Source organism: Chlamydotis macqueenii, chromosome 7, assembly GCF_036417535.1.
Source record: "Chlamydotis macqueenii isolate bChlMac1 chromosome 7, bChlMac1.mat, whole genome shotgun sequence".
NCBI lineage: Eukaryota > Metazoa > Chordata > Aves > Otidiformes > Otididae > Chlamydotis > Chlamydotis macqueenii.
In genome coordinates, this window is record NC_141562.1 from 21795905 (window position 1) to 21823783 (window position 27879).

At 34.4% G+C, this 27879-nt stretch overlaps 1 protein-coding gene across 2 annotated transcripts in view; it reads left to right on the top strand.

The window, feature by feature from the left end:
* The window catches only part of HECTD2 (HECT domain E3 ubiquitin protein ligase 2), a 41170-nt gene extending 14177 nt beyond the window's left edge, over positions 1-26993 (top strand). The window contains exons 4-21 of one of the 2 annotated variants that reach the window (XM_086752567.1): positions 721-823; positions 1752-1841; positions 2434-2498; positions 3536-3581; positions 4695-4804; positions 6295-6443; positions 7972-8095; positions 11011-11107; positions 11960-12067; positions 13878-14010; positions 17431-17540; positions 17675-17833; positions 18303-18377; positions 19390-19477; positions 19734-19840; positions 21057-21172; positions 21796-21939; positions 24381-26993. In XM_086752567.1, coding sequence (XP_086608693.1) covers positions 721-823; positions 1752-1841; positions 2434-2498; positions 3536-3581; positions 4695-4804; positions 6295-6443; positions 7972-8095; positions 11011-11107; positions 11960-12067; positions 13878-14010; positions 17431-17540; positions 17675-17833; positions 18303-18377; positions 19390-19477; positions 19734-19840; positions 21057-21172; positions 21796-21939; positions 24381-24501 — 1945 coding nt within the window. In that variant the 3' untranslated portion in view covers positions 24502-26993. The remainder of the gene's footprint in view (positions 1-720; positions 824-1751; positions 1842-2433; positions 2499-3535; positions 3582-4694; positions 4805-6294; positions 6444-7971; positions 8096-11010; positions 11108-11959; positions 12068-13877; positions 14011-17430; positions 17541-17674; positions 17834-18302; positions 18378-19389; positions 19478-19733; positions 19841-21056; positions 21173-21795; positions 21940-24380) is intronic. The other variant, XM_086752568.1, reaches the window with a different exon arrangement.
* Positions 26994-27879: the final 886 nt, after the last annotated feature.

Below are 27879 nucleotides of genomic sequence, written 5' to 3' on the forward strand. Positions count from 1 at the left end.
TTCTTTCAAGTAAAGTATTAAAAGTCATTAGCACTTTCGGTGTGTCCCACTGATAACTTATTTTAGTATCTAGTACAAAGAAGTTATCTGGGCAGGGAACAAACTGGGATTTGTATTACCAGCATTGTAGATAGAATTTTATTTTAGCTACTTCAAAGATTAGTTGGGGATTTTTTGTTTTGATTTTTTTAAATGTATGATATTATACAAATTTCATATACAGATACTTGCTTTAATGTCCAATACTTAAAAGGATTTTAAGAGTAAATCCATTGATTTTGTTGTCCCCTTAAAGAATGTGTACAGTCACATACAAAAATTAAGTTTCACTTGAAGAGAAATAAAATTTTGTGCAAATGATAATGAATTTGACTAGTTTAGGAGCCTGCATACTTAAGTAAATTAGTCTCAGAAATTTTTTCATGTCAGTGTATCTTCAGTATAATTCTGTTCTGCTATTTATTTGTCTTAACATACTGAACTGTGACAAAATGAATTAAGATTTTGAATAAGAGACATTGCTCAGGTGTATCAAACACAAACTATGCTTTTGTTCTCTTGTAATACCATGATCTTAAAATGAGAAGGGAGATGTTAGAAGGATATTGAGGATACTTGTCTGTGTTCTAAATAAGCTTAGAGTTACAGCGCAGTCTAAAGTCTAACTGGCTGGGAAGACTGCACCCTTATATTATCAATATATTAATATATTCTTTCTAGGGATGACGTGGAAAAGGCTAAGTCATCAGGAGATTGGAAAGCTGTACATGATTTTTATTCTACAACATTTGATTCTTTCCTGGAGATAAATGCTGCATTTAAGGTAGAAAATAATTCATAATACTGTTTAGTACTTGCAGTGCTTTGTATCTTCAAAGTGTTTAGAAAAACATCAGTTAAAGGCTTGCAGATAGTTACTTAAGGCCACTACAATAATTTTGGCACGTTCTCACCTGCCTTTGGTAGACAATCTGTTATTGCATTGATTTATTGATTCCAGTTTAAGCAACTGTATTTCAAGTGTATGTGGAGCTTTAAAATTCCAGTATGTAGTTCATTTTGTGACACTATGACTGTATGGATACTTTCCGCACAAGCTGCAGTTTAAAAACATGCAAGCTAACGCAGCTAATATGGAGGCCCAGGCAAATCTGGAAACAGAAATTCCCTGTCCCTAAAAAAACGTGTGATATGGTCTCAAGTAGTATAGCTGTTCTTGTATTGTGATGGTATACTCAGTTTTCACATACGAATATGATCTTTCCCAAGGAAAACTTTCTGAATTCATGCTAAATTAATATTTCCTGCCTATTACAGAGCAAAATGTGCATATGATATTAAATATGGACAGTAGGGCCTGAACCTAGACAAAATAACCTGTGACTTTTAGTTACTTAACGAATATTGAGCACTTATAACTTTGTTGCTCCTGTCTGATGATGGATCAAGAACAAAGACGAAAGATGGAAATTCAATGTAACTCATGATTTGAAACTCTCTTACATTTTTTAAATAGAATGTTAAGGTAATGGAGTTACATGAATATTGCCATTGTGTAAGACTAACATTGTTTAGCTTCATTTTTCGTATACTATAAAAGCAACTTGGATTCTTATGTTTTGATAAGGAAAATAAATAGTTACATCTCTGTGTGTTGTTTAAACTTGCTGTTAAACATTTATTTTTGAAGACAGCTAAAATATTCAAAACATTTCAAAACCAAAATGCTTTATGTATTATCTGCCTTACAGAAAGATACCAATTCTCCATTTAGTACCATTGAGGACTCTGGAATTGATGCAAAATTTGTGAATGTTGTCTATGATGCCTTATTAAATACTGTAAGTAGAAAAAAATAATTCATGTTTTAAAACATTGTAACAATTATTTCAGCAAAGAAATACACTAAGAAGCAATTTACACCAAAAGGTTTTCTCAGATAGGCATGATTTCTAAAGAATCTCTCAAAACATACTTAAAATGGTCCCATGAGAATTGTCATAGAATCATGAAAACTGCTGAGTAAAAGAGGAGGAAATTTTTGCTATTAGTAATGCACAGTTTATACTCAAAGACCACTTGCAAGATACGACATGACTGTGATGGGACACTGTGTGGTTGGCAGTAAGGAAAATGTGAGGATGAGTATAGCAAAAAGTAGGTACTGCGCCTAGTAAACAAAGGACAGGAGTAATTTGGAAATTATACTTACAGTTTTTAAAGTTGTTTGAACTGTTGAAAGTCACCATTGGCACAACTCCAGGCTGCAGCTAATAGTCTGTGAGGAAAGATACTTAACATCTCCGTGTCGTAACACAAAGATTTCTTATTGACTTGAATCACAAGTGAAACAAACTTGCTTGTTTGTACACTATCTTGTTAAGAATATGTATAATTACATCAGCTATGATTTTTCTTCTCCTTTTTCCATAGCCTCAAGATGTTCAGAAGTCAGTCCTAAAAGGAATAATTAATGGTCTGCTACAAGAATGGAAAGGGTAATTACAACAAATGTTTGCATTAGTGCCGTGCCAGTACTTACAACTGATAGACTTTTTGTCTTTATTGTTTTAGCCAAAGAACTAAAATATTCTGATACAACTTATTTGACTCATAAGAACTTGTCTCCATTTGGCAGGCAAATCTGCTGAAATACATCTTCAGCTCTGAAAGCTGACATTGAACCGCTGGGAGGCAGACACAGACCCAGCCATACATTCCCTCACAAAATCTCAGCTCCTTGTTGCCAGGGCAATCTTTTGGACATCTGAACTGTGACATGAATTAAAGCATTTTTCTGGAATAAAACATATTCTCCCCACACACTCCACAACAGCAACTAACATGTATTAATCTAGACAATTCCTTGATCCAAAGTTTACTTCACGGTGCTGTTCATGTGTGGCAATGGCATAGCAAAGCAGTGCAGCGTGCACAAAGGGAGAGCCCAAAGGCAGGAGATTTGGAGATGACAACATTTTAGCAAGAAGTAATAGAAGTCAGAATGCATAGTTTGATTTGCAAAAAGATACAGCAAGAGACTTGTGACTCATCTGTGAGCCAGGCCATGACTATTCCTTTTTCCAACTTATACTGCCTTTTCTGTGCTGTTGCTGCATGTTTGTGGTTATCCGCCTTGAAGCAGGTAAATAGCAAAAAGTACAGAGGCTGCAGTGGTAGAAGCATATCTAAGATGGGGCAAATCAATTCTTCTATGGATTCACCTGAAATAGACAGCAGCGTGGACTTCCCTCTTTAGATGACCTCTTGCTCTTAAATTCTGACTTTTCTTTTTTTGCCTTCTCTGTTGCGTTATGCCACAAAAGACAGATGCTAAAATAGCCTACTGCCTATAGAGAGTAGTCAGAATCTAAGTGTCCTTTTCAATTCCTGAGAGCAGTGAAGATCTTTAAATACGGTATTCAACACATATGGGCAAAGTGAAGTTAAATCGTAGAGCGCTTGACTTCATGACTTGAAGTGTGTGTATATGATGTATACAAATGGTTCTGCATATTATTTCGTTCCTTCATAGGCCACGAACAAAAGATGATCTTAGAGCATACTGTATACTTTTACAGGTAAGAAAAAGACAGTATTGTTATTTAAGTATCTGTTTAACTTCTAATCTATAAACCAGTATACTATGCAAACAAGTTACTTTGTATAGCTGAGATACTTCATATTTAATTTCCTGTTATAAGAATGTATTAAAATATGGAAGAAGTGTAGGCTGTGCATGATGGGAATGGGAGTTAATGGAAGATAGTTGACGGGGAAAGGTTGCATAGGTTAAAACTATGAGCTAACACTTAGACATGTAATTGTTTCCTATAATGTGGGTTGAAAGAACAAATGTTTTAGCAGGTTATTTATTCTTATTTCTTCCTTATTCCCAGATTAGCTTTATTGGCATGCTATAACTCTGATCTTTCCAGAAAGTTTCAGTATATGCAGTTTTTGATATTGCTGTAACTTTATCCAGTGTTGCATTTTACCCAGCAGACTCTCTGCAGTCTATCTGACAGGCTACATTGTCTGATTTCTGTCTGTGTTAACCAATTATCTTTGCTAATATAGTTGATTTGCATTTGTAGCAAATTTCCCCTTTAAGTTTTGCCAGTGTAGATAACACCTCTCCACACATGAAGAGGTTTCTGCTGTTATTTGAAAAGATCAGATGGTAATTTAATTTTTTGAGATAATAGTTTTCTTCTCTAGGGCAGTATACTAGCTGGGAATTATAAGGAATATATCCTACTGAAAAGTGGGAATGTGTGAATTCTTACGTAAGAGGGAAAATAAGTTTGGATTGATGTGCGGAAAGACAGGAGCTATGAGAATCCTTATTACTGAGATGGAGAGCACATCACTCAGAGGAGTGTAATTTATGTGCTACACAGTAAATGATAATCCGGAAAAACATATTGAGTACTGCCTTTATTACATGTGGGCTTTCTTTTGAAAGAAAATAATTATACTTTTACAATATATGTTATGTTCTTTTTATTTGACTAGAAGTTGCAAATCTTTCTTTTTTTTTTTTTTTCATAGTTTTACCACTGTCACACCAATTTTGTGAATTCTTTTCCTGCGTAATTATATTGGCAACAACAAATATAAGAAAAAATCCTAATGCCTTTTTTCCCTTTATGCAGTTTATTAATCTAACACATTTTTTTAATCTTTTTCAGAATCCTCAATTTAGTAACACTTCTACTTATGTCATCTATGCTCACTTGCTAAGACAGATAGCAGCCTTAACAGAAGCTGACCATCATTTCCTAGTGCACTGGTCTAAAAAGTAAAAAAAAAAAAAAAAAAAATTAAAAATTAAAAATTCCATTTTTAGGATTACAATTGTTACTGTATTTCCATTGATGTTGACTGTTATATAAATAACATGGAAGTTAATTTAATTGACTAAAGAGAGTGGGTTTTGTTGTTTTCAAAGTACATTTGGACATAGTCCACTAAGTGATACTGATTTATAGATGCAAACTGTATAAAATATATAAAAATGAATATCTTTATGCATAAAAGCCTTACTTATGTAAGTAATTTTTCCGTAACACATGCAAAATAACTTATGTATGTAGATTTTTTAGGTATATGTTTACATGGTATTATTAATAAAAAACATCTTTATGATCTTTGTTTAAATAAAGATTTATCTTGCATAATTTGCAAAATATACTGTAACTTTTACTGTCCTGTATGAAAACTACAAATGAAATAGTCTCTGCTTTGTAGTCTAATAGAAGTGGTGAGAGAGTGTAGTTAGGGCATTAGATTTTTAATTAATTGAAATAACTCTATAAAAGTTATATTAAGGTGAATGCCCAAAGAGCAGCTTTTGAGTTGGTATGCAAGTCATCTTCCTTATAGTGACTGTGCAAAAAGTTCAGTCTAGCGTGAAAAAAAAAAAGTGTGAATGGCCATATTCAGGTTGTACAGGGTTCTGAGCAACCTAATGAGCTGAAAATGTCTCTGCTCCTTGGAGGGGGCTGGACTAGATGGCCTTTAAAGGTCCCTTCCAACCCAAACCATTCTATGGTTCTGTTCACAATTCACTTATCTCCTAGGGAATCTGTTAATGAAGGATTTTCTTCTCTGCAAATATGGAAATTTTATTTCCCTCTCCTCACCCTGTAATATGTCTAGATTTGCTTAAAATTGTGGCAATATATGATTAATTTATTTGAATTGGTGTTTGCAAATAAAGTTTACCCTCTTGGTTAAGGATGCAATAGGCATATTGATGGCTTTATTCTTAAAACATATTAAAAATCTAAAGCATTAAAATAGGAGAGCTGTTATTTAGAAAGGCTGTTTTAATATATCTACTACATATGTGTATTGTTGGGAAATTATGGAAGTGGTACAGCACATAATTTAAAATGTGCACTTGTCACAAGCGTATGAAGTATTTTCCACTCTTTGTTCAATAGGACCAAATATGTCAAAATAAAAAAAAAAATTGAGAATTTCTCAGTATTGAGATTGCGGAGTGAAACAGCTAAGGATTTTGTTTTCTTTACTGAACGTCAAGAACAAGTAATGATTCTATTGCTTTTTTTTTCTTTTTTCTTTTTTAGATTGCAGGCGTTAAAAAGCTTAGTTAGGGGTGCACTGAAGAGCATTGCTATGTGCCAAAGTTTATATTTGGAATTTTGTTTTTATGTATAGGACAAAAGCATGTTTTAAAAAAACAAACAAACATTGAAATCTGATAATATGAACTCTAGTGTGAACAGTAATCACATGAGAGTAACTGCAGCATGTTTGTTTTAGGATTTCACAGAGGAGGTTCAAGCAGCTGGTGGACAGGTTACTGCAATTTATTTCTTTACGCCTGTTTCCTGCAAAACCTGAAGAGTTTCCACCTATGGTGAAATGTACCTGGTGGATTCCATCAGCAACCAAAGTCTTGGCTTTATTTAGTAGGTGTTTTCTTGAACTGTGTATGCATACATATGTTTTTGTGTGTGTGTGTGTGTGTGTATACATATGCACACACATACTGGGATGGGGGATAGTTTTATACCTCTGCTCTTCTGAGGGAGACTGACAATGACGGTGGCACAGTACAAACTACAATAAAGTGCCAAAAAGTAGTAAGCAACAAAAAATATTTTCTATTGGCGGGTCTCACTACTTGCTTTCTAGTAGAGGATAATTGCTATGCATTATTTTCCTATAAGAGCAACTGAAGATCATTCAAACAAAAATCCCACAGAAGTAACAAATGGTTAAGGTTTCTCTTAGATTTATGAAGTGTTTTAAATGTTTAATTGCCAGAACTTCTTCTGTAACTGGCTTACCCTCACAGAAATATTTAGCATCTAAGAGAAGTTAGGTAACGTATATGGCTCTTAAGTCCAAAACTACAGCTTAAAAAAAGTAAATCCCTATCCAATTCAACACAGAATACAGCAAATTTGACCACTGCAAATGCAAACCTTCTCTTCCACTCATCTCCAATAGCTTAGTGATTAGAGCATTTACTATGGAAATGAGAGGCTTAAGGTCAGTCCCCTTTTCTTAAGAGGGAAAACTCCTTTCTCCTTTCTAGGAGAAAATGAAACCACCAAGTGAAAATTAAGATTGGAATGAGAATATTTTCATTTTGCTGTTAAATTAACTTTTACTTAAAAGCATTCTACACAGTCCTGCCTGTCTAGAGTGACAGTTGAGACACATAAGCTCAACTCTATTTAAAACCAAGACGTGTTGTCTAGTCATCTATGAAAGAGTTGCTAATTCCTTAATTCTAGGAAAAGAGATATTTAGTAATTCAAAATACACTTCTGTCTGTCTGATAAAGAATTAAATTATGTTTAAGTGCAAATAGAGAGAACTTTTATTACCTATTTGACATTATACGAATGTTAAGTGATGAGATAGGCAGCTTAAATGTGAATTGTTTTTCTTCATTTGGTCAAGTACTGAATTTTTATACTGATGACCCTAGATGGTATAATAGTTACCTGAGGATACTTTGCATACTGTGTTTTGTGCCCATTCCTTTCCATTGTTTTTGCAAGCCGATATCAAAGTCAAACAGACAATTGTTAACTGGAAAGTATGTAGATGTTATATCCATAGCTATGTTTGAAATTAAATGTAGGTGTTTAAGAAATCCATCTATCAAACTGCTTTTTCAGCACAACATAGCATTCTTCATGCGTGAAACCTTAACTTAGTGTATGTCGTTAAGTGGGCTAGAGCCAAATGGAGGTTCTCTTACCATAAATGGGCTGAACTAGGGATTTGCTATTTTCCACAGCAATTAATATGATGACATGTAGTGATATGTTATAGTTGTAATTCTATAGCTAAGACTGAGACAAAGTTGTTAATAGATGATCTGGCTTAAAGTTTCTGAGGTGACTGGTGGTCAGGATGCCTAGAAAACAGCTGTGCCGAATTCAGGCAGTATTTTTAAAGACTTTTATATTTTCTTTGTAGATGCTGCAAATAGTCTGATCAGTCCTTCTATTATTTCATATACGGATTTCTATAATTCTACGCTTGATCATATTGATCTTATGGAAGAATATCATAGCTGGCAATGTTATGGAAATTCTCACAGGTAAGAGGAATACTGTTTGTTTCTTGTTAAGCAGTATTTCAAAGCACTATATGCTATGTATATCTATCATATATAGTGTATCTATACCGTGTGTATGTGTGGTATACATGCTCTTTATGTGTACGTAGAGCCACATTAAATACTACATTTTATTGGGAAAACAAAGTATGGCCACTACTTGCTATACTTGCTGCTGTATAGATGTGAGATTGACTGTAATAAATCTCATTCTAGCTTTGCAAACTGGAGAAAAAAATATGTAAAATACAGATTTTAATAATGAGTTTATTATTTATTGGTATAGATGTCTAATTGTGTCTTACTACAAACATATTTTAACCTCCAATACATTCATAGAAAGTGATGTGTGCATACTTACTGCTTAGTGATGAAAATGTATCTAATTATCTTTATATATGTGGCTCCAATCATATTTGTTTGTGGAATCAGTTGCACTCTTTCTGTTAGATGAAAATAAACACACAAGTTAAATCTGCACAGACTCAAAGCTTGCAAAGGTATTTCTCTTCTTATGGCAGGCAGCCAGCAGTATGATTTAGAAACTTCTAAGAAACAGACATTTCATCTTTCTGCTGAAGTTTAAAAATCTTACTAAAGTTTTCTTAATTAAAATGTTATTTTGTATAGCTCTATTTTTCAGCATATCAGTATGTATCACTCAGTCTTTATAGCTTGAATCACAAGATCAATTAAAATTTCCCCCTATTTCAAGACTTTTTCAGTAAGCTAATTTAAGACACCAGCCATCCAAGTGTAGCTTTTTGTTTATTGCATGTGTAATTTTTAATGCCTTTAGCAGCAGTTGAGGAAAAGTTGGAGAGCATAATTTGCTCCACCAAAGCAGGTATTTTAGGCTAGGCTTCTGTTTAATACTTGATATTCTGCTTAGAAAGGAAGAAAAGAAAAAAAAAAAAAAGCAGAAACCAAAAAACAACCAGAACCCATGACACATGATAGCAATAAAGGTACAGTAGTCTTTGCCTCAATCAAAGCGTTGTGATCTGAATACTGCTGAGATTAATTTTTTTTTTTTTTTTTTTCCCTCTCCCCCCCACTGGCACCATCTGGCTGTTTTGGGACCCACTTATGAAAGGGCTGTGAGATTTCCACCCGCTCCAGTTCTTTTCAGTTAGCTGGGCCACTGGGAATTCAATATATATCGAACAAAACAAAGTTTACTTGATACATAATTTCTGGAGTAGCTGGAGAATAGCTGTATTATTGTTGTGGTTTAGCCCTAGTCACCAGGCAGTTGCTTGCTCTCCCTCCCCAGTGGGATGGGGAAGAGAATTGGGAAGAAAGGAAAACTCATGGGTTGAGATGAAGACAGTTAACTAGAATAGCAAAGGAAAACTACAATAATAACAAAACACAGGGATACTAAGATATACAAAATGAACAATGTACAGTTTCTCACCACCTGACATCCCAATGACCGAGACCAAGCAGCGATCATTGAAAAAGAAACTGAGCAGCAAGTAAAGGAGCAAGAGAGAGAGATCCCCCTCTCCAGCCAACTCCCATGTATATACCAAGCATGGCATTTATGGCATGGAATACTCTCTTTGGCCAGTTTGGGTCAACTCTTCTGTCTGTATCCCTCCCAGCTTCCTGCACCTGCACATTAGTGAGACCTGGAAAGCTGGACAGGGTCCTTGGTCTCATTAGCAATAACTCATAACATCAGTGTGTTTATTGACATTCTCCACATATCAAATCCCATACTAAATCCAAAACAGGGTGGCAAGTGAGAGGAAAATTAGCTTAATCCCAGCTGAAACCAGTACAGTTATTTTTAAAGTAAATTTAATTATTTTACTTTGTTACAACCACAATTTTTTCCAATTTTACATCTTTTAGCTCTGTGTTGCTCCACTTACAAACAAAAAAAAACCAAAATCAAAACCAAATCAACACAACAATCAAACCAAGACTATATGCTTAGAACTAAGAAGGCTAAGCAGGAGCAAGTCCTGGTTTACCTTCCATATGAAATACTTTGAAATACATAATACTTCCAACTAAGTCAACACTCCTTGGTAAAACATTTTGGATTAGGATTTCCAGGAGACCAAGTGAGAATATTTTTCCTCATTTTCCTTTCTTTCCTAAAGACATTAGAATCCAGAGCTTCTGACAGGCAGGATTCAGGGTGCACATGCAGTCTCGATTGAAGATGCACACATAAAGTCTGAAGCTCAGAGTTCAATATGAACTTCTGCTAGGTGATACATGAGCTAAATTAAAAAAAAAAAAAAAAAAAAAAAAAAAAGAGAGAGAGTAACAAAAAAGTCTTTTACATTGATGATTTCTGAAGTTTTCCGAAACTCTTTGAATTATTTGACTGCAGTGGAATGTGGCTGTGATCTGATATTTTAGAAGGGCTAAACACTTGTAACCTTGGGTTAAGTCTGAAGGACCTATGGAAAATCAGTTCCTTTGAAAATCAATTCTGCAGCAAATAAGCCAAACTAAAAATATTTCTACTGTGTACCTAAGAGTGCTGTACTGAGATATCTTATTAAATACAAGAAGAGCAGCTATTATCATTTTCTTTAATTCAGTGTAGCAATTAAAATTTAGTATTTAAAGCAGAAGATGATTGGTTTTTATTAGGTCTATTGATAATGATAGGCAATTAAAAAGAGCTTTATTGAGGAAAAGTATTATTACTAATTACAATTTCTAGTAGTATTTGCAAATAACAGTTTGTTCTACTGAATTGAGTATCTATGTATGCAACACAAAAACTCAGCAGCTATTTGCAAATTACTGTCAGTGGAGGGAAGGTAGTTACTGAATGATAATGCAAAGATTCAATCTTATATTCTTAAAAAGAAAATAATATGCTAGATGCTAAAAAGGAAATGTTTTCTCTTTTCTCTTGTTTTTAGGTTTTCTTTCTGTCAATACCCATTTATTATTTCTATAGCAGCAAAAAAAGTTATTATTCAAAGGGACTCAGAACAACAGATGATAAGTATTGCACGGGTAAGTCATTTAGTGATAAATGTTTGTCTCGTCTGTTGGTAATTTGTAAGTTTTTGTTAGGTTGATATTACATATAGCCTTTCATCACAACTTCTAGTATTTTGGACTACTCTGAAAAAGAACTTGAGCCATTTTACTATTACTAGTCTAGAAATGTTCATGCTGCATTATCAGTATTTTTAAATGCTTAGTTTCAGGATGCTTATAAGTACCAGTGTTATGGAGAAACAATTTTTTTTTTCTTACTTTTTTGAGAAACCAGCATAATGTGCTAGCATGTTAAATTAATAAAATAATTAAGAAAGAAAAATGACAATTTTGGACTATTTCCTATTTTGTTCTGTGAAGATACGTTGTTGTGTAAGACCAAGATGCAACTGTATGTTCACAAGTCACAGAAGAGGTACTGCAGCCTCTTTTGTTTTTAAAGAGGCATTGTGTGCCTCCTTCAGTGGTAATTTTCTTCAGGTGCTAGGCGATACTGGTTTCCTCTGAGCTCAATATGACATTGCTGTCTTGCTGGATGTGTCTTGTGAATAGCTAAGTAAAGCACAAGCCAGCCTCTGGAATCTTTTGGGTATGTGTTTAACTATCTGGGGAGTTTAAAAGATTGCTGTGCAGTTGCTGCCTTCTTGTTAAACTTTCTGTTGATAAGTTAGTTTGAATATGGTGTAAATGCTATTTGGAGTAGAAAATAAATTGCTCTCCATCTCATCGAAGATATTTAAGCAGCTATCGTATTAGGATAATGTCTTTAATGCAAGATAATGACTTTTTACATTTAACAAGTGTGGCATTTTATCTTTTAAATGAAGATTTTGCACGTATAATGTTTCTTTTTCGTGTAAACAGCAAAGCCTTGTGGATAAAGTCTCTCGCAGACAGAAACCTGACATGAATATGTTGTTCCTAAATGTGAAAGTGAGGAGGACGCACCTTGTTAGTGATTCACTTGATGAGGTAACAAAGATGTAATTAAATGGTGTGTTGCTGCAGAACAGCTATTGCACTTAGATTTCAGTTTAATAAGTCATGTTTAAATCTTTCTGTGCTAAGAGATAGAGAATATAACTGTATAATAAAAGAACTGAATTACGATGTCACAATAGCAATGCTGCAAAATAGATTAGATATTCTGGACTTTATTTTTTGTCCTCATGCTCCTCCATAGCTAAGCCCGTAATGAACATATAAACTTCCATGCCATGCAGTATGTATGTGTTTGCAATTTTTATCTTAAGAAGATAGTGCATAATTATTATGTTATGTAGAACTTGGTTCCACGATAGGAGCATGAATACTAAGTGACTAATCACTAATGAGTTTATTCTGTTCTAATTCTTGGAATGTTTTTATTCTTTTCCTTCACTAACTTCTCTATCTTATAACAATTATTTTAGGCTTTATTTTCTTAACTTCTTATGTTGATTTTAACTGATTCCTCATATTCTTGAATGTAATTTTTCCTTTTTTTAGAAATTAAACTGATGTCTCCATTAAAGTAGACAATTCTTCAGTATCCACTGAACCTTCCTAATTAACATTATTTCATGGAATATGAAAATACTCTTTCTCAACACTAAAAACAGAAGACCAAACAATTTCTGATTGCTCATGTTCAGAAAACATAAGTTTAAACTTTTTTTTCCTAGGTTAGAGCCTGTCTATTTTGACCTTCTCTCCTAAGGTAGAAGAAATACTGCTTTCTCTCAGGCATTGTAGGCACTGAAATAATAGAGAGCAACCTCAAGAGCTCTGATAGCCAAAATAATCTTGTATTTATTTATGATGTTTTCTTCTGCCCATCTCAGGGATGAGTAAGAAGGTATTATATTGTCCATATTCTCAAAAGTGTGGGGAATGGAAGGTGAGAGAAAGATGTCTTATTTGTGTTTCAAATCTAAAAAAAAAAAAACAATTTGCTAAGGAAAATTACTTCAGCTAATAATTTGTGTCATATAATACAAATACCTATAGTTATAAAATTTGTGCAACGGGAATTTACTTGAGCAGCTAGCGACATAGGAATTATTTTAGCACATGCATCTTTCTGACTAGTTTAAACACTTTCTCTGGAGCTGGCCAGAAATTAATGATTTAAAATAAAACTGGATAGGGGCTTAATGTGAAATACCCCTGATAATTGTGAAAGGCTGTAATCTAATTCTTTGCAGATCTTTTGCATTCCTGGATGAAATGCTGTCTCTTATGACAAAGGAATGAAAAAAGCCTCTTACTATTGTCCAAAAAATAGTATTACAAAATAGCTGACAGATTTTACAAAATAGCTGGCAGATACCTGATGCTGAACAGAACGATGTCCAAATGTTGACAATTTTAGTTACCTCCTTATTTCTAAATATCCCCAAAGTATGTCTAATTTAAAAAAAAAAAAATAATCTGTCAGTTCTTGGCAGAATGTCATCTTTGTAGGTAAAAAAATTTTATAGGTCCGAAGTATTACAGATAGACTCAATTCATTGTATCTAGTAGCTTATTAAAAGTCTGTTTGCATACCACCTAACTGCTTTTCAACGCTAGAAAGTGGCACGATGTGCAAGGTAGTTGACAATGTCAAGCAGTATGATCATCTTGCTTCTGCAATTCAATCATTGTTTTAATATAGTTTTGACCTATTAGTGGGAGATTATGCAAATTACTAGTTTAAACAAAGCAAGACCGGTAGAAACAGAGATGTGTTCTCTATGGCTGGAGGTACTGATAATATATTAAATCTCCTTTTTCTTCTTCACTACTTATTTTGCAACAGCTAGCAAGGAAGAGAGCAGATCTGAAAAAGAAGTTGAAAGTCACATTTGTAGGAGAAGCTGGTCTTGATATGGGTGGCCTGACAAAAGAATGGTTTCTTCTTCTAATTCGCCAGATTTTTCATCCAGATTATGGTGAGTCCTCATAAATGCTCTTAAATACAACTTGGAAATGTGTTCATTTTAAATTATCGAAACAGTGATGGATAAGAATTTTCATTAATCCAGTATTAGGCAGACCAGTTACTAACTGATGTAAAAACAAGAGTAGGCAAGTTAGAACTGTATATAGATTAGAAGTTTTGGCATAGAGGAAGGTAGAATAGAGTGGGAAGTACTTTAAGAGCTTTGAAGATCTTGGCTTTTGACAAGGAGGTTCAAGCATTGCTGAAAAACTGAGATTTTGCTTCACTAGTATGGCAAAATTAGTGTGAACAAATCTCTGATCGATTGAAAGGGTGAGAATTAAAATTACGATTCAACTTTTTAAGACTTTAGTCATGCTAAATATTGTTTCAGAAGCTGGAGGCTCAATGTTTATGATTTGTTAGTATCCCTAGGCTACTGAGCGTACTGGATATGAAGCAGGGAGGATTCAAGACTACCAGTGGAATTTTTTTTTTTTTCCTTCCTTCAAGTTCTTCCTCTGATATATCTGTGTTGATAGTGTTTCTATGTCTATCCAGAGACAGGATCTTGATTTACCTCTGGGCAGATGAGAGAAGGCTACCACCTATTTTATGGAGTAGGACAAGAATAATTTAAATCTCTTGCAACTCAAATGGAATGAGGCCTTTGAAAGGGTTTCCATTTATCTTCTGAGTAGAAAACTCTTATGAATTTTCTATGAGTGTTAGTGAATTGATAGACCTACTAACAGACTAAGAAGAATAAGCAAAAGCTATGCAAGCTATTGAAATACTGACACTTGTCTGCCCCTGGAAATTTTCTAGAATTCACACAACTATATCTGTGAATTTGTATATTTGGATTTAAGAATAAGTTTCTTCTGCTTAGCTTGGTTGCAACTGGAATATGATATTCCTGTTCCAAAATAGTAAGAGTCTTAAAGCAGCCTCTGAAGTAGATGGTCTAGCAAATATTCAAGTGTTCATTTTAAGGCCAAATGTATTTTTGTCACCTGCCATCCTTGCCTCTTTCTTCTCATGCTGCATTTCCTATTTTTACATTGCACTGGGCTGTCTTCTTTGCTAGTTTAGGGAGTTTTCCTGGTTTTCATAAGTAGCTACAGTTCAATGCTGTTACTGTGCTCAGTTCTGGCAAGTTGCTGACTCTGGCCTCCTGTGTATCAATTGTTTCCATTTGCACTGATTTTTTTAGTAAACAGGAGATTGGAAGACATGAATGAGAATTTATAATCAAGTAGTTCAATCTACTTGTTTTATATTGCTGTAGATGGATCTGGGTGGGTTTCTTTCCCCACTTTAATATGAGTCAGATTTCCTCAGCTGTGCATGGATAAATTATTGATGTTATAATGGGTTAAAGTGTTCCCAGGCTGGCTCTTAAATTAGAAATAATGATTTCCAGGGACTTAGTGTAACACCTGCTAGTCATTGAATGAATGAATGCAAGAGCTCGTCTATCTTTGCCTGGAAGTGTTCATGTCCCTTAAATGCATGGTCCTCTGCTGTTTATAGGACTTCTTCTAAAGGTCTAGAGTTTTAAGTCAGAAATATGTCCTCAGATCTGACAAGATCATTAGTTGCCTCTAGCCCTTTTTCTACTAAAAAGGGGTCTGTGTGGAGTGATGACATTTGGTGATAACAACCTTAATAGGAAACAATTTATCCTGGAGAAAGTGTTCTGTAAGTTTGACAGTTCTGTTAGTAAAAATGTGTTGTCAGCAGAGCTTGGCAACTGATGAATTTGGAAACATTTGAGAGTAGTTTTTTTTTTTTTCACCAGCTCTGGCAGGATTCCTCTCTTTAAAGTGTAAATTCTTTCATTGATATGACTGTCAGCCAAGTGTGGGAGGAGTTCAGAAATGTTCTCACCTCTTGGAAAGGGTCCGTATACTCTACTGTCTTTAATGTTTAAATGGCAAATAATGAATGTCAGAAGCTTGGAAGGAAAAACATAAGAAAACATCACTGTTGTTGCCCTTTCCGGATTAGCTGATCCTGCACATTTAACCTCTGAAATTAAAGAACTCTGAATTAATTCAGTTGTCTGCCCTTCTATGTGTGTTACAATGCTTTCTTCATCTTGGTGCAGACAATTAATAAATGGGACTTGAGACGTATTTTGTTCCAGCATCACTGCCATCTTTCAATATGTGAACCTTGCTCTGCCTTATATGCAGCTATTCTGTTGCTTCTGGTAAAGGCAGTATGTAAACCTGTTGTGATGAGCACCTTTTTGAGCTAAAGTTCAAAAGATAAAGTTAGATTGTTCAGAACAGTAGGAGGGAAAAATATGAAGGCAGAGTTTTATGTGTAATTTTTCATAAGAACTAGATGTCCCTGAGACACAGATTGGATTTTTATTCTTTTTTTTTTTCATCCAAAGGAGTTTGATTTTTTCATGTAAATCTTATTTTTCCCCAACTTTGTCTTCAAACACAAATGCAGTGAGCTCCTGCATACAAGAGGTCCTTAGAACTCTTCAGCGCTTTGGTTTGTACACCAGCTGTGGAAACAATAATAAGCTGTCAGCTCATTCAATCCCAAGAAATGCCCAAACCAGTCATCATGTTTTATCCAGTTTAATTCTGCATTGCTGAGGTTAATTTCACTGTTAGTGCACACTTAACTAGAGTGTAAGTGTCTTCCTTCTCTGAGCAGTACTTCCTAGGCATCTTAAAGATGTTATGGTTTCTTTACATAGATTTTTACTTCCTATTACTCTTTAAAACAGAGTGATCTGTTCCTGATGCAAATAGCAGTCAAACTAGTCTATAGTCATGATTTCAGTAGGATCTAGCTTGTCATCTAGACCAGTGGGTAGCTCTTTTGGGGTATTTGTGGTTTGATTTATTTTTTAACTTCTCTGAACTAATTTTTTGACAGAAAATATGAAACATACCCCTTTGCTGCTAGTGTGCGTATAAGATAAACCATTTACAGCTTTCTGTTCTAAGAAGGTAAAGCTTATGGTATTTGCATCATGGGACTCATGCAGGCATTTTTAAAGGTTGTCATCTGCTGTTAAGCCGGGAAGGGAGGAAGAAATGGCTTTACGTTGCAGCAAGAAAATTTTTGGTTAGACAGATAACGTTTTTGGCTGTACAGATGATGAATTACAGTGAAGAAACAGATTATGCAGAGACAGTGCAGAATATCTGTAATTAGAGGTACTGAAGAACGCATTGCACCAGCACCCAGCAGGGCTGGTGGGCTTGGGCCTGCTTTGGGCTTGGCACTGCTCTTGGTAGTCCTTGCCCAAGCACCTGCAGGCTCCTACTGTGGCTGGGAAGATGGGGCTGAGAACAAGCATGGAGATAGAGGCCCTCCTAGGAGCACTTTTAAGGGTGCATATGTGACAAAGATGAGGTTTTGTACAACTTTTTATTGACACTCAGGCTTTGTAAAGGCCACCATTCCTGTTTTGCAGGCATGTTTACCTACCACAAGGACTCACACTGCCATTGGTTCAGCAGCTTTAAGTGCGATAACTATTCTGAATTCCGATTGGTTGGAGCTGTATCCTTTTATGTCTGCTAGACGGTGTAATAGAGTATGCTCAGTAAAATTTTATAGTATTTTTTCCAAGTTACTTAAAATATTATTTATAATATGGATGTGTGGGGTTTGCCCTTAACATTTGACATGTGTAGCTTATGGGACTTGCTGTCTATAATAGCATCACCTTGGATATTCGTTTCCCACCTTGCTGTTACAAGAAATTATTGAGTCCTCCCATTGTTCCCTGCGATCATAACACACTTGTAGGCATCTGTGATGTCACATTAGATGACCTGTTTCAGATTATGCCTGTAAGTATTACCTTTTTCAAAGAGGCTAAATTACTGATTTAAAACCTGTTTTATTTCTATTTAGTACTTGAATTATAAACTATTTCAGAATGGCCTTTTTTCAACACAGGCTGATGAAGTCTCCTTTTCTTCTGCTGAAAACAGGAATTGTCCATGTTTTCTAGCACAGCAGAATTTTTGTTGATCTACATGAAGTTAGAATACCAAAATCTGCTATGAGCATTCTAGACACTTCTTCCATAGTAAAAAGAAAAATGTAACAGTTTAAACCGAAATTAAAATAAATATATAAACACACATTAATTAAGAAGTGAGTTATTCTTTGTGTACACATTTTGAATATACAGCTTTTTCCATGACACTTCCTATGTAATGATCCTGTGTAATGAAGTAATGATTCTGGCACATCCTTGCGAAGTACATCACTCAGCTTTGTAAATTTACTAAAGAGTTTTTACTCATATTATAGGAACTGGCTCATGGACTAAGTGAACTTCTATCCTATGAAGGCAACGTCGAAGAGGATTTCTACTCAACCTTTCAGGTCATTAAATGCACAATTATAAGTGATTCTCAAACTCATTTGGTAATTTTGACCAACATTTCTGCAATCAAGTGGCCTACTACTATGTGATTACTGATTGTTTGGAATGTAGCTTCAGGGGCATTAAAGCTTGCTTCAAGAACCAACCTAATGCTGGGGCCTCGGCCCATACAGAGGCTGGCTCTGTTACCAGGCATTAAGCTGTTGTCCTTTGGCAGTGAAGGTGGATCTGAGTACTAACTGTGAGGGTCTTGTGGCCAGCTGCTGGTGCTTTTTGAGCTCTCGGCTTGCTCTGACACCATCACCTTGCAATCAATGGCCTGATTGGTGGAATTCATCTGGCTGCAAAACAATCCTTTTTCTGTCTAACCCAGATGCTTTGACTAGCTTTGGCTCACATCTGGGTTATTTCATATGCTTTGTCAAGGAAAAACTTCACTTGAACAATAGCTTGTTCAAGTTAACAATAGTTTTGTCTGACCTGTATGTCTAATTGCTACTTCAATCAATAAAGTCTTTTTCATTTATTCATTGTTTTAGAACCCATACTAGTTAGTAAAATTTCATTCTGATTTATAGATGTGTATTGGACTAGTACTGACCTTTTTTTCTCATCTTTGAATTACATTATTGTCAGACTATATGAGAATTTTTGTAAAGTGGGTACTCCTGAGCTCTTAGGTAAGCTACAGTGGAACAAATACCTTCTTAATTGTATTTGATGCTCCTAAATTGTTCTTTTCTATGAAAAACTCTATGGCTGTAGAGCCTGCATGTCAGTTTGATATGCCACTGTGTAGCAGGGTCCGTTTTTCTACTTTGAATACCAATTTCTTGAGCAATTTGTTGAAAATTGTAATATTTAACTTTTAAAAATGCCACAACGCTGAGAATTACAGCATGTGCTAAAGAGAGACAGGGGAAATACATGAAATAATAAATAAAAGCTTTGTACTTCGTGAGTGTATGAATGTATTTTCCAGTACTGACCTTGACTCCTATTTTTCTCCAGGTTTTTCAGGAAGAATTTGGTGTTATAAAATCTTATAACTTAAAGCCAAATGGAGATAAAATCCCAGTCACAAATCAGAATAGGAAAGGTACTTCAGTACATATTAACTATACATATTTGGCAGGTTTAAGTTTGTTCTTTTTTTACTTCTTACAAGCCTAGGTTTCTTTAACAAAGTGTGAAAATGAAATTTCATTTCATGTAGTCCGTTCCGGTACGCCTACCAGTTTAATCGTATCTAAAATGAAATGCATTCATTTTTCTTAATTTAGTACAATTTGAGAGAGCACAACAAATGATTGTTTAAAATTATTGTGATGTAACAAAATGTTTTCCTTTTTTAGAATATGTGCAACTCTATGTTGATTTTCTTCTCAACAAGTCAATCTACAAACAATTTGCAGCTTTCTATTACGGATTTCATAGTGTCTGTGCTTCATATGCATTGCTGGTAAGAATAAAATGAAACATAACGTTTCACTTTCAAATATGTGACAGTGACTTATCTAAATTAAACAAATTATGCTGGATGATTTAAGGATTTGTGAAGAATAATGATTAATCAATGTAGTTGATTAATTGAACATAAGCAGAAATGAAGCAGGTAATCAAATGTTCTCTGCAGTGTTCCATTGAAAACAGATAAATAAAACTCCACAACCTAAGTTTATCAGTATGCATTCACAGACACTTCACAGGCTCTCATGTGAATGTTTACAGGGATTCTGTGTATCCTACAGTTATGAGCAGCAGAGCAACTATGTCTGAGTGCTCGAGTGACTCCTCTGAAAATACATATTACTTCTTGCAGGAAGAACGCTCAGTGAGGTTGAGATTAAACATTCTTCCACATTCAGTCCTCTTTGGCTGTTGGAATGCCTTTTGTAATTTACACCATCCCTTGTGCAGTAAGATGAGAAAGAAGAGGCAATTAGAATTTGCATGAGATTTTCTTAATTCCTGTGAAATTAACCAAGTATGACACACTTCCAGCAAAGTGAGATGTGGCTAAATGCAGGGAAGATTCTGGAAGGAGAATGAAAATCCATGGAAATGCCATGACATACTTTAATGCAATTTAATGATGTAGTAAATGAGTAAGTAGGTACTGCAGTTTAAGCTTAGTGGTCATTAAGCTATGATTTATTGTTACATGTATTTGCTTTGCACAGCAGTGTGTACAACAAGAGTCAAATTCTGTCAGCCACTGCTACTCATCAGCCTACATGGGGACTTTTCAGTGTAAATGAAATGGAAATTGTAACCAAAACTGAGATCAAGACACCACACACACCCCTCTCCCCTTCCCTGGAATTCCATATGTACAAACTTAATTTTCTTCCTGACCCATTTGTAATCTAATCAGATGACAAGCAAGTCAGTGTAGTAAAAGTAAGAATGAAAAAGAAGTAAAGAACAAAAGAAATACAGTAAAATATGGTGTTATCCAGTAATTTGTTTTTTACTGTGTACAGCAGTAAGAGATTTTTTTTTAAAGTATTGAGGAATTAATTTTTCTATAAAACAGTATGTATCTATGTTACAGATTTATATTGAATGCAATTCTGATATTTTTTCTATAATGCCAAAAGAAAAATTTAATCTGACTCTAGTAGCAGCATTTCTCACCTTTAAAAAAAAAATATTTTATTCTTAATTTCTGGCAGCTACTTCGTCCAGAAGAGGTTGAAATTCTTGTCTGCGGCAGTCCTGAACTGGATATGTCCGCTTTACAGCGAAGTACCCAATACGAAGGCTACCAAAAAACTGATCTTACTATACGGTAGGCTTAATTTTTTCATGCTGAGTTTAAAAGCATCAGAGAATGGTAGACTGTTGGCAATAATCTCTTCAAGGATAATATGAGAATGATTGAGGTTTTAAAAATTTATTTCCAAATAAGACAAAGACACTATTAAATTGTCCATAAGTAGGAAGAGTTAGATCATTAATGGAATAATGTGTTGCTGAATACCTTTAAAAGATTATGATCAGATTGAAATTGAGATAGTTTTGAAAATGTAATTTAATCTCCTGCATAGTGAAATCCGAGTCTTTATTTTTATTATCCAGTCTTCTAAAAATGCTTTTTCCCTTCAAATTCTATTTGATACTAAGGACATTAATATAAATGAGTAGAAGGCATTTATATTTTTATAGAGAAGTTTGTTTGGGCATCATTTGAGAAGGCATAATTTCAAAATTTGTAAAATATTGTACTTGTCCTTAGAAATTTATCTAACCTTGCATATTACGATACTAGTGATGTCCTATATATTACGCAAATTAAATTTTCAGTAAGTAACATTCATAATGTAGAACTTGCAGTTGTATTATTATCCTCATACTATTTTGTCATGATATTGCATCTTACACAATTTTCTTCTCCCTCTGCCCTGAACACAGATACTTCTGGGATGTAGTACTTGGTTTTTCTCTTGATCTTCAAAAGAAGCTGCTACATTTTGCTACAGGAAGTGACAGAGTACCTGTGGGAGGAATGGCTGATTTGAATTTCAAGATTTCAAAGAGTGAAACATCCACTAATTGGTAAGTAGTTCTCAGGATTTTTAAAAATTTTTGTTAAATTATTTCCTGAGAATCCTTATCATGCTTGAATGTCTTTTTAAAGAAGAGCAAACAATGTATAAGGAAGAAACTGCATGGACTCCTTTAGTTTGTCTGAAAAATGTTGTTATACCCATTTATTGATTGCATAAATTTTGCAGGTGACCATCTGATACAAAATTGATTCTCCAGTCAAAGTTTACATTTAAGACCGGGAATTCTTTCTTTATAGAGATTCCTTACATGTTTTCAATTCAAATAAATTATTTTTTTCAATTGTTCCTAACATGACAGCTGAGCTAATGAAAATATACTGTGAATCACTATGAATTTTTCTCAATTCTTTGAGTCTATTTACCATTATGTATACCAGCCCCTGCAATTGCAGAAAATTCTTGCATTCTTTCTTGATGCTCTAAATAAAAAAATTTAAGATGTATGGCTGGAGGAGGTGTAGCATTCCTTTAGGATATTTGGTGAGTAAGTATATGACTGATACAGAGGTTGCTCAAAAGAAACGGGAACAAAGCAGCCTTGTAATTTCACTGTGACGGTTACATTGTTCATGCCAAGTTCTTATGTTTCTGGTAGTATTTTATTTTGCATTGAATTTACTTGAGACACTCCACGTACTTTCCAGCTAGTATTTTCCTTCTCAAGATTGGAGAAAGTCAGTTTAAATAATTTGGAAAGCTGTATAGAAAAGCTTACTGCTCTGAAGCTCACTGCTAAGCAGCAGTTGCTGCTAAGCAGTAATTACTGGCTTTACCTAGATTTCTCAAACATTTAAGATAATCAAAATACTTAAATGGAACTATATTTTTATAGTCAAAATTTTGTTGGGTTTTCTGTGGAGAGCTGAATTAAATGCATAAACAAAATAATTTTTTTGTTTGATTTGAAGTTGTCTCATTACTGTGGTACTTCTCATGCTTTATTCAATGAAGTAATAACTGGTTCCAGTAACATGTTAAAGGGATGTGAAGATCTGGTAAAAAAAGAAGAAAAATCAGTCAAATCAGTTGAATTTCTAAGTTCATTCTCCTGTAAATTTTTCTTTTTCTTAAAAATGGGCAAATATGTTTTGAAGTAGTGTGCATTTTAAAATTATGTAGGTCCATGTTTTGCAAGGTAATTGTTGCAGTCAGACTGCTTGCGCAGGGATAAACGTGACATGTTGGCATTGCGTTGCTCACACAATAGGATCAAAGAATATAATAGCTATAAGAATTGCCAAATTAATATCCAGTTTCCTAGCTTTCCAAATTCTGAAGCACGTTATTCCAGTCAGATTAACAGATGTTTGCTTGCTTGTTTAAAGGACAGAGAGGGGGAAGTAGCTTTGGTTTCCAGACCTGGGGGGATTCCACCCCTTTTCCAGAACCTTTGCTAATGACCAAAGGCCAAGCTGCTGCCGTTCAAAAGACGAAGGGCTTCAGTGAAAACAGAACTAGAGAGCTTTTGAGTCACATACTAAAATTTAACTTTTAAGGGTCCAAGTTTTAGAAATGTTCTGGTGTGTTGGGTTAATTCCAAATGTCAGGTTGAGCTTCAGCTCATTGTCTTTCTCCCCTCAAGTAATCAGTTGTACAACAAGTCTTATACCCTGAGTGGTATCCTGTGCATCACTTGAGGATCTAAAGGGCAAGAAGATCCCGTAGCTTCTTATTGTCTGTGGCTATGAGGCAGGATGTTAGTGTTATCTCATACTGATAGCAAAACAAATGCTTCTGCTACTGAAGAACAGTTCTCATCAAACTAATCTGTTCCAGTGAGGAGCAGAATTTCTAGGGTTTCAGTCAGACAATCTTAAGAGATATTTGTAATATATATTGAAACTCAGCTCTCAGAAGAAACTTGCAACTGAAAGTGTTGGTATGGCTAAGACCAGACCAAAATTTGTGAACTGTTTTTCCAGGGCTTCAATCAGCTCCTCGGTGCTCTGCACTAAGACATATGTCTGTAAGGATGTATTTTTACCAGGCTAAATTTTGAGTTCTGTATCCTTACAGTTACCTGTGGTTCACCAAGGTGTGTCTATACCTACTCCAGGACCCACCTTCCTTCTTTATGGTGTGGATTCTGATTATACTCAAATTTTGTATTTAGAGAAAAATGGATTTTGAAGTCATGTGCTACCTGGAGTTTGCAAAACCTAGAAGGAGATGTTTCCATGTTAACAAAAAAAAGAAAGGGATGGAGGGAGTTGCAGGCAAACTGTTTCACCTAAGGTGAAATAACAGTGGTGTTATTTGTGTTCAACAGAATTTGATCCAACACCACTAGGATAAATGTTCCTTTTATGGGGTTTCTTAATTAAGTAATGTTTAACTGAAAATGTGTAGGTAGTTGGCAGTGTTTTGCTTCTACTGTATTATTATTAAATATGTTTTGTTGGTGGTTTTTTTTTCAAATTATTTTAGGTTACCTGTGGCCCATACCTGCTTCAACCAGCTTTGTCTCCCTCCTTACAAGAACAAGAAGGAACTGAAGCAAAAGTTGATCATTGGAATTTCAAATGCAGAGGGTTTTGGCCTAGAATAAAATGAAGTACTTCAAGAACAGCATTTTTATGTAGCATTCACTCTCTTCTAATTGTGCCTTTAAGCTTTTGTTGTTATGTCTCTTGATACTGTGCCAGTCTTACCTAACTTAGATTTTTTTTTTTTTTTAATTAAATATTAAGTGTATGTTTTTTCCTGAATGGCAATATATTTACTGCTTGCTTTGTCACAGATGGTAGCTTTCTTCATACAAAAAGCTAGTCTATTTGATAAACAAAACCTGACTAAGACAATTTCTGAGTTATAGTTTGTTTCTGTTTTTTCTTAATAGCACTTTATCATTAATCATAATTCCTTTACATCGCAAGTATCCCACTGGGAGATAATATACCGAATATTTCTTTACTAGCTAATCCCAGTGGTAGAATGTTTTCAATTAACATGAATAATGGAAAAAATATAACATACAGCATGTAGCCATATTTTCACAAAGGCAAGTAGGAATTTTAGTCTTTATAAAAATGTATGCAGTTTTAATATTCTGGTTTTCCTTCTCAATGAAACAGGCTGTCTAAGAAGCATGTAAATAACTGCCTGTGAACAAATAGGGTTTTGATAGTGCCATTTACTGCTAAAAAAAATTATTTTTTATGAATAAGAAGTTTTAGATGTTCTATATTCAGCTTTTACAGATCAACAGGCTTGACTGTACGAGTGTTAAAAGGTACTTTTTTTCAGCTTGAGGGGATTCAAGTTCAAAATACAGGTATGAAGCAACTTGTATGATCATTCTTTGATAGCAAACTTACCAGATCTACTGTAGCATTATAGTAAACAAAACCAGATATTTAAAATAAATTCCACATATTGTGAAGTAGTTCAGGAAAAGCATGAAATCCACAACACATGGAAAACCGATACAGTATACCATGCTATCATTTTTTTCAGCAACTTTGTTGGAAGTCTTAAGTAAGCTGTGACAAAAGTGAATACAATAACATTTCAGTCAAATGTTGAAGCTTTCATTAACTTGAAGGCCAGCATTTAAAGACAATGTTTTGTGGTTTTCACTGCGCAAACTCGATTAAAAAAATTCTTGGTATGCCAGATCTGAGTTAGTGAATTAGGAACTGGGAAGAAAACTGGTTCTAAAATGCAGATGCAATTATAAGTCTGGGGTTAATTCATTAAATTGAAATAATTTATTAGCATGCAGTATGTTATTTTTTTAATATGAATAGCTGCTGTGCGTTCTGTAGATTTTTCTTTCAGCTGAATGAGGCTCAGATCGTTGAAGACACTTTGGCATCTAATTTGTCAGCTTTCCCCATTGACTTCTGCTGGGGCATGGATGCTTAAATATCTTGTAGTGTCTGTACTCAATTACTTATTTGCAATTAGAGTAAAATATTCTATTATTCTTGTTTTCCCTGTCTGTATAACTTACATACAACCAACAGATTTACACATAATGAACAAATTGATCTGCCTAATCTGTAATTTCAAAGCTGTTGTGGATTTTCTTCAATAGCTAAGTGTTGCATTTTATTATGTTTCCTAGAGAAGGTACTGGTGATTTTGTTGTTTTATTAAAGCAGAGATAAATAGTAGGATATTTTAAAATATGTGGCACTGTATTCATTGTGCTCTCCCTGAAACCAGTAATAAAATTTCCATTTACTTCAGCCTGGAACAAAACTAGGTTAGCACAGAGAGTGTTAAAAGCAGCACTTCAAACTTGTATGTTTTACATTGTTTCTCACAAATGAAGATCTTAAAATAAATCTTAATTTACAGGATTTCAGGTGTTAAAAAATAAATAACTTTCAACATTGCACTGAATGAACTAGTTAGCTTCAAGCAATGTTAACTTTCAAACAGCTGAATGTGGATGTAGGTAAGAAATCTGGAAACAAACACTTCCTCCCTTTCCCCTCTCTGAAGAATTGGATTCTTGGACCGTTGACTTATGAACAAATAGCTATACAGTTTATCTGAGAACACAGAAAATTAGCCAAAATATTTTTTTATGGCTTAAGCTCACTTTTAATAACTATTTATCTATTATTGTTAAAAGAAAAGCTTTATCTACTTATTTTCACTGAATTGCACTTTGCCTTGGGTTTAGTTTTATTTATTGAAGCTTTTTTGATTTACTGTGTAATATTACCTCAGAATTCTAAAAAGGCTATTGTATTTGCATCAGTTTTTAAATAAGATTGTTGTTCAATGACATTTTATATATTTCCTGATGTTGATAAATTAAATATTAAGTTTTGTATTTGTTAAATGAAAGCATTGCACTGTATTATATGAAGTAAGCCTCTGATCATTTTAAAACCTTTCCTCAATGATGTTTTGTTGTTCTTTTGTCTTGCCCTGTAATCCAGCAAATCTTTTTTTTATCTCCATCATTGTTTTGTACTGTACAAAAGAAACCTGGTTTGTATAAACCTGTTCATTACTAAGTATCTATTTTTAAGTATTAAAATTGTGCAGTCATTAAATAAAATATTTCCATTTCTGGCCTCACCTGCTTAATTTCAGATTTACAAAATTTCCAAAAACTTATCAGAATGGGTTTAAAAATATGATCAAGATATCTGCTTTTGTCATATTTTTCTTTTGAAAAGTTTTCTTTTGAAAAGTTTTCTTTACAGTAGCAGTTTCGCTAAAACATTGCATGGCTCACTGAAAAGGAAACTGAGTTTCAACTACCAGACATACACCAGAAGTATATTCCATATTTATAGTCAAAATTACAGGTGTCCCAGTGCATACAATAGTGTAACAATGCTGTAAAATAGCATGAATCCTCAACTTAATTTCCCTTTTTTTAAAATTTTTTTATTTTTTTATTATTTCCTCTGTTGCAAGATTACTTTGAGGTACAAGGAAAGACAAAGCCAAGCTGTTGTATGATTTATCTTTTTCCGACTAATTTTAACATTAATATCAGAAGAGGCAGGTGACAAGATCATACTTTCTCATGGATACAGGTCCTGATTACAGGACTAGTATCTGACCAGATTCAGACTTGCTTCTTGTCTCTTCTGTACCACTCAAGTTACCTACAGATGGCAGCAAAGATGAGGATTGAAACCACTTAATTAGATGTCAGACTTTCCTCTAACTAGAGTAGATTTTATATGTACAAATAATGAACTAAAAAGTTCTGTTTTATACATCTATATAACAAATAATTTGTAAAATCTGCAAATAAAATTGGCTTCTAGCAAACAGGTATGGAGGAGGGAGAACCAGTTGCTTCTGCCTAGCATTGGGTTTTGAAACTGTCTTCTGTTTCCATGAAGAGTTCCCTAATATGTACTGGTATCAGTGAGAGACTCTGCCAAAGCCTCAAAGAAAGGAGATTGATGGTTACTGATCTCTGAACAGTCAACAGCCTCAAGACTGA